Source organism: Homarus americanus, unplaced genomic scaffold, assembly GCF_018991925.1.
Source record: "Homarus americanus isolate GMGI-L3 unplaced genomic scaffold, GMGI_Hamer_2.0 scaffold34345, whole genome shotgun sequence".
Classification (NCBI taxonomy): domain Eukaryota; kingdom Metazoa; phylum Arthropoda; class Malacostraca; order Decapoda; family Nephropidae; genus Homarus; species Homarus americanus.
In genome coordinates, this window is record NW_024736072.1 from 1,096,176 (window position 1) to 1,108,984 (window position 12,809).

The 12,809-nt window shown below is 33.8% G+C and overlaps 1 protein-coding gene across 1 annotated transcript in view; it reads right to left on the reverse strand.

Moving 5' to 3' along the window:
* The window catches only part of LOC121871902 (mannosyl-oligosaccharide alpha-1,2-mannosidase IA-like), a 47,338-nt gene continuing 34,529 nt past the window's right edge, over positions 1-12,809 (reverse strand). The window contains exon 9 of the mRNA XM_042374497.1: positions 1-6,650. Coding sequence (XP_042230431.1) covers positions 6,631-6,650 — 20 coding nt within the window. The 3' untranslated portion in view covers positions 1-6,630. The remainder of the gene's footprint in view (positions 6,651-12,809) is intronic.

A 12,809-nucleotide genomic window follows, 5' to 3' on the forward strand; every position in this document is an offset into this window, starting at 1 on the left:
GAACCAGTGATAATTTTATTTCCAACTCTAAAAAGATCAACACGACCACACAAAACATAACAAAGCAACTCTGGTACTTTAAGTGTAACATTTATATATCCAAACAAATATATTCATTGTTTCCTAAGTCCACTTTCTCCATTTGAAGTAACATGTTCCATAATTCTTCTTTCATCCAGCATTGCATTTACATTAAGGTTTTTACAATTAGCAAGTCATGTTCTAAAAGAAATCATTGTAGTCTGACTTGTATTATCAAATGACAAATGTAGTCTACTGTCAACAACACATACTTCATGAGGATATACAGCATCATTCACCATGACACCTAAATATGCTTTATGTACAATTACTACTATAGTATTATTGAAGAATCTTCATATCACAATACACTATAATATATTATCACTTATACTAAAGTAAAGAGTATTTGTACAGAAAATTTATAAAACCATCAAAATACAATTTACATACAGCAACCTTGAAACCAACTTCAAAATTACTAGACTATCTTGTGAAATGCAAATTCAGACATAAAAACATTCAAGTAAAATAATTAGTTATTTTAATTTTGATGGGTGATTTTTGAGTCCTGCATATCCAATGATTGGGTTAGATGTTCCACTAAGAACTTTCACTCAAAAGTTATAAATAGTAAATGGAAAACATACTGTATACCATAATCTCAATGCTTCTATCATCACCAAACACACCAAATACTTCTAATAAAAGTCCTCTTTATCTACATGATAATTTATAACTACAAACATTCTACAGCAAGAAAATATATATTTTATAATACTGTATTTAAAAGAACAGTTAACCTTTCAATAATAACTAAACAATGCAGAGGGAACGCAAAACCAGTATAAAACTTGGATCATTGTTTTCATAAATGAAATAAACTTATTAAACCAATCTGAATTTACAACTTATATTTTAGAATACCCGGTAGTACAGTAAAATTCAAGGAGTAATCCACATTAGGGTGGTTCATAATTTAAGTCCCCCAACTTGTAAAGGCTTAAATGGTCTGTAGTAACAACAATAGTGCAGACATCAGTTACGCACCAGTCATTTGAATATAATTAATCCTTAAAATCATCCACCACTCTTTCTCTCCTGAAGCTTCTTGTGATATTATTTTCTACAACCTTCCACTGCTAAGTTTCATTGATATGCTGCTTACCTGACCCCAAGACAAACACAACATCCTCTCATACAAAGCTGATCCTTTCAATTAACTTTTCAGTCCCCAATAATGATATTCTTCTGGGTATTTTAGACTACTATTTCTCACAACCTGACTGCTTTAAAATAAATTAAAATACACCGTAAGCCACAAGATAGAACTATCATACAAATCTTGCCCTAAGTTCACAGCCTCTATCCTATGTATACTGTGCCAATACCTTTCATCCATGCACAACTTTAAATACTACAGATATTGCACATTTTTTCTGTGTTCATGTCTGCTTACATAATTACTACCTACCTTACACTTGTATTCCATCACAATCTTCCAAATATATTTAAACTTTTATTTGCTTTCATATGATTGAACCAACCTAATGCTCCCTCAAGTCGAATATTGTAGCTGCTCAGTCAGTCAAGTGAGGCATTAACCTGCACACTATTTCTTCTCCATTCAATCTTAACTTTCAAACAATACATGTATTATCATAAATATCTTAACTGTCACTGCATTTCCTCATTTGTATATCCTCACTTTATTCCACTGTCATTCTAACAAATACTCCAAACATTTTAATACACAACTATATCAAGTAACATTACTCTCATTACATAGTTAAAGTTGATGGCCTGAGTAAACCTATTAATTCCTTTCCTGAATGTTTAAAAAAATATAATTTTAGATTTATACAAGACTTACAATAATATTATTTTTTTTTTTAATTTAGAAGCATTCATTGGGTCTTAAATCAAGTAGAAGTACAGTACAGCATAACTTTGTAACAGACTGTATGACATTAACATAACCTTCACCTGTATAACTGTTACTTTGGCAACTGTTACCCAGGACATATTGTGCAGGTCATTTATACATTTTTATTATGTACTGTACTTCGTTTTTCTCACAAGAAGCAATGTACAAAAGAGTCATGGTATCTGCATTCTTAATTTTTACCAAATTTGAATTCAGTACGAGGAACTAAAAAATTAAAGTATATTACTGTATACTGTATAGTATTTCAACAAACAAAATGGCTTATGAGTAAGACTTAAGTGGAAACATTCAACATATTTTAATATAATTGTAATGGACTTCAAATCACTCAATTTTTTTTATCAATTATGCAGAGTATAAGTGTGTAAATAAACAACAGTGTTACTGCAATAAAGTTTGGAATTAAACCAGATTAATCAATTAATTTGTTTGCCTCTACTCCTGGCACACACACACTGCTGTGTCCTTCACCAATGTGGAAACAGGACAAGTCTTCACTGAAGTGTGGATGTAAACATGATGAAAAAGCTGAGGCTGGTGGAATACTTCTCTATTTTATAGAGTTAAGCTAAATGTAACTAATGTTATATTTACAAATTAAATGTACCTACCCTATATCTTCACAACATACAAATCATGCTGATATTTTTGGCAGTATATGTCAGTGGAACACCTAACCCAAGACAGATCATTAGTACAACACAGTGCTCTTTTGTGAAACACCACACATAAAATAAGATCAATTTGCATGTAACACCTCACACTGTGTTGTTTCATAATGCTGTATGAAGAGATATAATCAAATAGTACAACTAAACCGTGATGCCAAGGTGTTGCGATAAAATAAAGTGCAGTACTATTCTGGATGGTAGGCTGGTTGGGGTTCCCTAATACTGATGCTAAGTGCATGATTATTGTAATGCTATGGCTGGAATCACCAGTTTAAACTGGAGTACACGTTACCTATTAAATTATCTATATTCATGCCAACTAAAACTTCCTACATCTTTAGCACTGAGCAATACTGATGTTTAAATTACAGGTTTAATATCCATGACTTAGTAATTATAGTGTATTTAAATATTTAAAGTAAAGTAGAGGAACAAAAGTTAAACCTCAGGTTCTAAATACTGAAATTAGACTTGAGAACCCAGTTGCTCATGCACACAAACTTTTTATTTATAATTTACAATATGGCTAACAACAGGTCATATCAGTCAACTTCCATCCTTTCTATTCATTAAGTAATATTTCAGAATTTGTCCTGAGGATAAGTTTAATCAGCTATGTTATGGATTGCTCATACAGTAACTACCTGGATTTTACCTGTTGAAAGGTAGCTAAGTAAATGGAGAAAAATAAATCATTCAGAGAATGAAATAATTTCTCTTCCTGTCCCTCCCCTCCCACTGCTCAGTAATATACTGGAACACTACCATACCAAAGTATGAATTATATTTGACCTCGGATGTATGATATCAAGTAAAAGATTAGTCATCACTACTATAACTAGTATGAGGTAACTACCACCACCATTTTACACAACCGCACCCCTTCTAACTAATTTGCAATCAATTTTATACTCGCCGTCATGCATCGAAGATCTAGACTAGTGTCTGATCCAAATCAAAAAAATAAGAAAAGATACAATCTTAACAAGCCAGCTTGTAACCTTCAGGATTTTATAAAAATAGCCCATAAATTATTTGTTAACAATAAACCTTGGTCTGAAAGATCTTTGTCTGACAAACAATTATGATCAATCACCTCATGTTAACTGACCCACTGCAATAGACAACACTGAAATTGCCATTCTATCACCCCATAGAAAACTCATTAACTTCTATGTACAAATTTGAACCAACAACATGACATCTTGTTTTTCCACAAAAAAACATACCTGCCAAACTATGAAAAATCTTCATCAACAAAAGGTCAAACCTTAATACTGTCCACGTCTTACTGATGTTTTTGGTATAGAGTACAATAAAAGCAAAGAATTATTAAGTGATTAATACAACTGAATTAAGTAACCTTGGGAAAATGGATGTGTGAGGAGACGTATGTAATAATATTCTAATCAGGCTAAGAAAAAACAATGGGAAACAAAGAATTGGAAGAGTCGAGCTATTCTGTAGAGAAAATAAAATTTTGGAAGATATTACACATGGAGTGTCAAAAGGATATTAAAGTACAATGAAGCAGAAATAATGCTGATCAGAAGACCAGTACAGTACCTCTGATTTGAAGCCAAATCAAACAAATTTTTTAAAGGAAATTTACACTTTGTCTTCCAAATCTATTAGGCACAGCTGTATACAATAACCAGAGTAAAACATAATATATTGTTTAACAAATCTATGAAATATGCAACAATTGGTCTACTAAATGTTTGAAAGAAACAGTCTTGAACAGGAACAGATATAGGAGTACTAAATGAAAATCAAATTAACAGATTTATAATGCAACTCACTTCCATGCAATTAATCGATTCTTCCACTCTCTAACCAAAACTTGCAAATGAATTCTTTATTCTTGTCACAATTTCTTCATTTCATTGATCAAACAAACTGTGACTGTTCGACTTCAATGTGATAGTTATGATAATAAAGTGTTATACTGTACAATACTTCTTTATCAGATGCTCTGACCACTGTGGCTAAGCCTTCAAAACTTTGTATTCTATTCACAGAGGAATTCACTTGGCCCTTCATTTAATGTAATAAAAAGCATAATACTGTTCAGATATATAGGACTCATGGATAGCAGGACAGACCATAATTTTTGTAGATGGAAGGAGTTATGCATCATGTCAGGCTCATATATTATGATAAAAAAAATTCTTGGAATGTAATAGAACGTACATTACCGATGATGGCAACTACAGTAAAATCAAGCTACACCTGTTACTGAACAACACAACATTTTAAGATGACCGGGAAAAGGAATGCTTGTTTCCATACAGAACTTGAAATCATATAGGTGTGAACACGGTCCTAGAGTCTGGTCTATTATCCTGTGGGGAGACGCAATCTAAAACTTAAGGCAACATCATACTTTCATAGTGTAATTGTGGCATTATATACAGACATTATTTCTATCAGGATGAAATTAAAGTATTATAAAAAATAAAATTGTAAGTACCGTACTTTATCAGAGTTTGTAAGAAGAAACTATGATTAAAATATATTCATGATGTACTGTAACTGTATTAAAATCAGCTACATGTTAATACACCAGGTTTAAAATATGAAATAAAATACACTGATAAATAATTAAGTTATTTCACAGGATAACTTGGTGAAGGAGAACAGGAATGTAACAACTGGTAAGAAAAAGTAAATGGTGGGCATGTAGATGGTATACAGCTTTACCTTGGCTTTTCTGAGAACGAATTTATAAATAAAGAAAAATTAAGACCAGCAACTGCGATAACTCATGGACAAAGAGGTAAAATATATAAAACATGCAAAATACAACCAATGTACAGTAATTCAAAAAGGTATGTCCACACTCTGTGAAACATTATAAGACAGAGGATGATAGATATTGGGACGTGCATTTACTTTGGTATATACAGTACAGTAGTTTAACGTAAGTAATGCAATGTGCATTTATTTCAGCATAATTAATATGATGTTTGGTTACCAAATGTAGTAGGATCAGTATGCCACAGAGCCACACATACCAACCCTCCCAGGACATCAAAGAGCTGCATGTAACAATTTGGAAGTCATCAGACCAATCCTGGCAGTTTTTTTTTCTTTTCAAGATACTATACAATCTAGATGTACTGTAGCCTGGTGGGATAAGATAAAATTTAATAAAAAAATCAATTACTGTATAAACAAAATTGCACTACTGTACTGTATAATGCAGTATTTGAAAGAATTATCAATGCCATTAACGTAGGAAATAAAAGATATGGAGGAATAAGATGTCAATGACCTGTTGGTAATAAATTTTGCTAAGTACCTGTGGAGTCTTTTTTTTTCCCCTTTTGAACCGAAGAAAATTTTAAATCTTAGTTTATGAGGAGTGATCATAATTTTTTCATCTAGCATGGTATAATTTGCAACAGTAGTCATTCTGAATCTGAAACATCCACATATGCAGAAGAAATTCCTTTGGACATTGTTCTCTCAATATGATGAAGTAGGATTCACAATCACTCATTTTGCAATTATCAAAGGCAACAATAAAGGACAGGGCAGAGAGAGGTATTTTTTTTTTACCTATAGTAACAAACAACTGATGCATTCAAAGGATAAGAGAGGTACGTACTGTATTGGTCACATTCAGAGGAAAGCTATTTAAGCATGTATCAAAACAATGCCAGTGTGAGCAATTGCTGACTCCTGAGTTTCCTTCACCCACAATATCCTTTACACTAATACACCACAGTACTGTACCAGAGTCCCATTTACTAACCTTAAGCTCACACTGACATAACTTTGATGCCACTTGTCTTAACCACTTCACGAACCTCTGGTGGTGATCTCCACTTCAAAACGTTTTGAGAGTTTGGGGACAACATTGTAACTTTTGTATATAAATATCTTTAGCCAATATAATGTTTCTACTTCAATTACTTTCCTATAGATACTGGAATACCTTGTAATATGTTTATGTCACCTCATCACCACTTTCCTTGATGTAGTTCACCACTGGTTCTCCGTCTCTAAAAGTGAAAGATGATGCTACTGTATATTAATTTGGATTTCATATAAAACCATTCAATAAAGCAGTAATAAAAATTAGAAAAAGATACACAATAAAACTTCCTTTTATGATGTACAAAAATAACACAGGCCAATACACACAAAACTTACTCTAAATATACTGTACTAGCAATGAATGCAAATGACATTTAATTACAAAGATTATCAACAATTTGCTATTTATGAAATTTATTAATATTCACACACAAACATGCATATGTATTCCTGCATGTATGTACATCTCTACATGCATGTGTGCGTAAATGTTAATGGGCATGCCCATAGGCATGAAAATCATAAAACAGGTATGCCAAATTTTTAAAGTTGTGCTTATTGAAGTACCATAGCTTTTGGAGAATTACTTTGTTCACATTGGTTCCATCTTCAATATGCCAGAGACTGATGCTAGAGGAAGTTTATCTATATATCTGTACAGTAAAGTACAGTATTTAGATTTAAAGTAAAAAATGGTTTTTTTAGTTTTCTACATTTATTGTATCATTTTCTGCTTCCTGTGACTGCAGACTGTGGTGTGATATTAGTTTCTTAATAAATTTTGATGAGGATGAGGCAAAGGAGGAGGAAGAGAGACAGAGGAAGCTGTAAAAATGAGAGAAAACAACACTCTCACCATATAATATTTCCGAACCTTCGGGAAACTTCAGAGGTTCTACACACACACACACACACACAACCCATCACTTACTCTTGTACAGTACTTTACAATAGCACTTTATCAGAAAAAGAAGAATGAAGAAAATCATGAAACCCTGCCACCATGATGGGGATTCTGCTAAGGTACCTCGAGACACTGTGGAAAGTAGTACAGCCAATAATAGGATAACATTTCAGTATAAATAAAAGAACAGAATTACATCTTAGAAAAAGCAAAAATAATGAAAGAATAAATAAATGGTGAAATGGGAACATGCAAAAAGTACAATGCTTCACTCAACTGCTTCTTACCGCAGCAAAACAAAAAACACATACACAATGCCACCCTCCCACACAGAAGGCCTAACAGCCTCCAAAAATAAAATAATCTCACCTAGTTGCCATCAGAATTTAACAATACCCTACCAGCACACATTAAGACAATGATTTGGTGTATGACATCATCACCCTTAAAATCTACAAGATTACAGCCTTGAGAAACTGAAATACCCTCTCTGGATTACTGATTTTGGGGGGATTTCCAAGATAAATTAAATATAAATATACAGGTTGTACCTCTCTAGTCCGGCAACCTCGGACCATGGAAATTGCCGGACCATGGAAATTCACCCTTTTCCTGGATAGATAATGACTTGTGTTTATGCCTGGAAGCACTAGCACCACTTTCTCTATGTCTCTTTGAAGACATATTGAAGGGTTAAATGTGATAGTAGCTTTCTAAATTATAGTTTTTAATTCTTAACGATTTTTATTGGAACACAAAAATAAATAAATAAAAATTTTGACGGCGGAAACTTGAATTTCGACGGGAGTTTGAACGCCCGCCAACGCAGACGACGGGCATAATCGTAAACAGCGCGCTTTCTTTATGTACAAAAGATTCATTATTGTTTATTACTGAATGTCTTTTTATTGAATTAATGTTTATGTAAAATGAGCAATACAATTAATTAATAATACGAGAATATTAAACACACGAGAAATGACACAGCATTGTTTTTGTTGATTACAAAACCAGTGACTGACTGGTTTTACATATAAAACTGAAGAAAATAAGACCTTGGTTGTAGCTGTAGTAAAATTAATATGGTTGTTTTAAGTAATGTTATTTAATGTTAATAAATGGAACAATAGAAGTAGCTAACGATAATGGTAAAGAAGAAAGAGATCGCATATGTAAGTGCGCATGCGCACACGTGAAAACATATCATCATTACTTTACATAAGAATATGAAAGCAACACTTATTTACTGTTCATATATATTTTAATTAATGTTTCTGAATTTGTTTTTATTGAATTAATGTACGTGTGTGCAAAATTAACAATACAATTTATTAATAATACGTGGAATATTAGAGGAGACGAGACGGCTGCCGGCATTGTTTATGTTAAAGCTTACGAAACCAGTGACTGATTGGTTCTACATATAAAACTGAAGAAAATAAGACCCTGAGTTTAGCTGTAGTAAAATTAATGTAAAAAATTAATATGGTTGCTTGAAGTACCTGTAATGTTATTTAATGTTAATAAATGGAACAATATAAGTAGCTAACCATTAATGGTAAAAAAAAGTGAGACTGCGCGTATGTAAGTGTGCACATGTGAAAACATATCGTCATTACTCTACATAAGAATATGAAAGCAACACTTATTTACTGCTCATATATATTGAAGGGTTAAATGTTGTACTCTGTATAGACAAGCAGAGAGAGAGAGAGCAGCCGAACTGCCGGATGTAAACAAACCTTAATTTCTCGCGGCTTTGTTTTTTTGTTTTTGTTTTTTAAGGGGATTAGCCCACCCGGGCATAGGTCACTGACCCACATTGGGGCCTGAGGGGCAAAAATTTAATACTACTGTAATAATAATTCACTTCAGTTATATATATATATATATAAAAAAAAAAAAAAAAAAAAAAAAAAAAAAAAAAAAAAAAAAAAAAAGCTGCCTATCTACCTATTGGACAAACTAAAATCGTTCCGGACCACGGGAGTTTCCGGACCACAGAATGCCGGACTAGAGGTACAACCTGTATTACCAAAAGAAAAAAAATCACTGAATGAAAAGCATTAACAATAAACAATACAACAGTACAGTTGATGGTATCCATATGTTCCATGGAAGGGTGAGGTGAGCAGATGCCTACAGGGAGGATGACTTTAAAGTCCTTTGGCAGCCTCACCTTGCAGCAATGTGCATTAACTTCATTTGCAAAATTATGGGTAAACCAGTGATCCAAGCCTGTTTACTAGCCTTGTAAAGCATGGGCATAAATTTCATGTCCAGTGCATGAGGCTTGGCACTCTTTCCTAAAACAAGGACTGTACAGTACTATAGTTTACATATATTGTATGTATATTAGCAGCATTTGTTATGTAAGAAAAGTAAGTCTCTGCCTGGACTCTGACACCATATACCACCTTCTCTCCACCAGCAAGTCGGTTACAAAGGAAAACCTCAAAAAAGAAAAGTTCTGTCAGCATCATAAGTTTGTGTACTTTTCATCACATGTCTTTAAATGACAAATACCATGCAAGTGGCAAGAATATGAACTACAGTACTTCTGATTGCTCTTGAAACTCCTGCTCTCTAAATTTCTCAGTATTTTACAGATATTAACAGTACAGTATAGAGCAGGAATCTTCAGTCAATATTCTGCATAATTGAAGATTCCAAATTTCTGAGTTTCAGATTCTGAGGTTATCCTTTATCACAATCCTTCCCCATATAGATACAAGTTCATCTACACATTACCATATTCAATCAAACCCATGGTATTACATTGGACAAGCACATCTGTCTTTCGCACAACACAAATACGTATAATATTTCTGTCGATTCCACACACATTCAGTTTAGCACTGCACAGCACACTCACAAACTCCACTTCTGAGCAACAAAAGCACTGTTTTAATAACCATATGGTGTTCCCTTTCCATAAAACAACCCTACGTCATCCATCTGGTTTACTCTTCTCACTTTATAACACCCAGTGTCACCCACCTGATCATGTTCAACCCCACACACTATTTAACACCATGTTGTATAACCATCAACTTCTAAATACAGTTTTACCAATCTTTCATTCCCGATTACCTCAATGTGTCCAAACCTGATGGCCTCTATATCATATATTCTTTTCACTTCAAAATATTAATTTCAATAAATTATACTCATAAAAAAATATTTATCGTAGTTTATGAAAGCTGTGACAAAAAGAAGGACAGTCGACCCTCGTTAATTCGGACTAATAGGGGGGAAGGGTGTCCGTTTTAGCCGATTGTCTGAATTAACCGATTTAGGGGTTAATATTGCAATATATTTCAAAGTCATTGTTTTTGTCACGATTTTATCCCACTTTCCACTGAAATACGTACGTCATTTCAGCAAAAATATTACATTTCCGTGAATGCATTATATCGAGCACAGTATGAATAGAATACCATTGTAATATAACAGTATTTTAACCAAAAACTATTAAAAAAAAAGAGTAACTTCTCTTGAACATCGGAAGGTAAGGTAAAATCTTTTGTTTTCGTCATGTATTTTATCCTATTTTACATTAAAATACATCACGTTTCAGCAAAACTACTATTTATTTCCGAGAATATATTCATTCAAGCACAGTTAAGGTAAAATATACATGTGATGTAACAGTTTTTTAACTGAAAACGATTCGAAAAACACGTGTACCGTCTAGCTGATACTCAACAGCTGGTGGTGCGTCATGCGTCGTTGTAAACAATAGGAGGTTGAAGTAGATTACCGGGTATTATATTAAGTGTGAAATATCAAAAAGGTTTTTATTACCGGTATTTTTTGTAGATCAATGAGAACTGTGATACCGTATATGATATGATAAGTTAGCCTGTGCTAAGAACTTCAACATAGACTACTGAAAACACGTTGTAAGGTAATTTAGCCTATTGTAAGTTGGTGAGCTTCATTTGCTGAAGGAACTGCACAACTTTTCATTACTAATTGGTACATATTTTACGTTTCCATTGTTTACTGGCAGTAAATGGTAAATATTTTTCATGTCTGAAGCTAAAAGTTGCATCCCCCCCCCCCACACTAGTGGTGGAGATGTTACATTTAACCAAAAAGACGCTGGTGTTTTATCCCAGCAGTGGGTGGACCAGCATTTTAGCTTAAGGTCCGCATAGGTAATATTCCTACAAATCTTAAAAAAAAAAAAAAAGTTTGTTCAGATTTTGTCCGAATTATCCGAAATCCGGATTAAAGGGGTCCGAATTAACGAGGATCGACTGAATACAGTAATCCCGTGTTTTTCTAGGGTTTTTTTTATCGAGGTTTTGACAATTCGCGTGTTTTTTACTAAAAAAATTATATATACTGTACAGTATATATAAACTATCCTTTAAAAATAAAAATTTTAATTCCGCGCCATTTTCGATGTTCCCCTGTGCCATGCGGCAAACAGACGCCACCCTTTCCCGCCTCAGACACCCGCTGCTCCGAGAAGCCTCAGTCAAGACGTGCCTAACGTAGTACTGTGATTACCTCTTCTGTTTGTCCTCCCAAGTGCATTCCACATGGCTCTGGGATGTAAGTCAGCCTCATCAAAGGCAAATATTACTAGCAAAGACTCTAAAGTGACCAAGAGATCAAGAATAGTGATGACCTTAACGGAAAAAACAGTTTTATTGGACAACCTCAGAGGTGATATGAGCTATGGCTCAGGATGTGGTGAAGACTGACAATTCATTTGTGTCTTTTGTCAGAATACAAATCTTCAAGTGGAGGAATGTGGGTGGAAGAGGACTGGCTGGCTGGCGTGTGACTGCGTGAGGGCGGGCAGACGCCGGGACAGCAGGGAGAGGCTGGCAATACAGTTGTTGCTGACCTCAGTGAAATAAAACATTTTTTATTTACTTGCAAATAATTTTTTTTAGTATATAACTGTTTTTACGTTTTTCCATTATTATATGACAATTTGATTAGTTTCAAATATTGATGTTAGTAAATGCCAGTACAGTGCATCAGTGTGACCACTGGGCCGTGAGTGGAGAGCATGGTGTGGTTAAGTGCATGACCTACCTGAGCTGTTTGGTGGCCACAGGTACAGTGATTCCTAAAGGAGTATTTGCGGTATTGGCTTTTCGCGGGGGTTTCAGGAACGTAATTCCCGCTAAAAACACGGGATTACTGTACTACATACAGACTTGACTAAACTTGACAATTACTCTAAATGAAAGTTGTCATAATACTGTATCAATCATGTCACTCTAGTAGAAAGCCATACACAGGGCCGGATTAAGCTTAATAGGGGCCTGAGGCACAGATCAACTTGGGGCCCCCTACCCTCAAGGTATATATATATATATATATATATATATATATATATATATATATATACTGTATATATATATAGCAAGAACAAAATATACCAAAATTTATCAATGATTTCATCAATATTAAG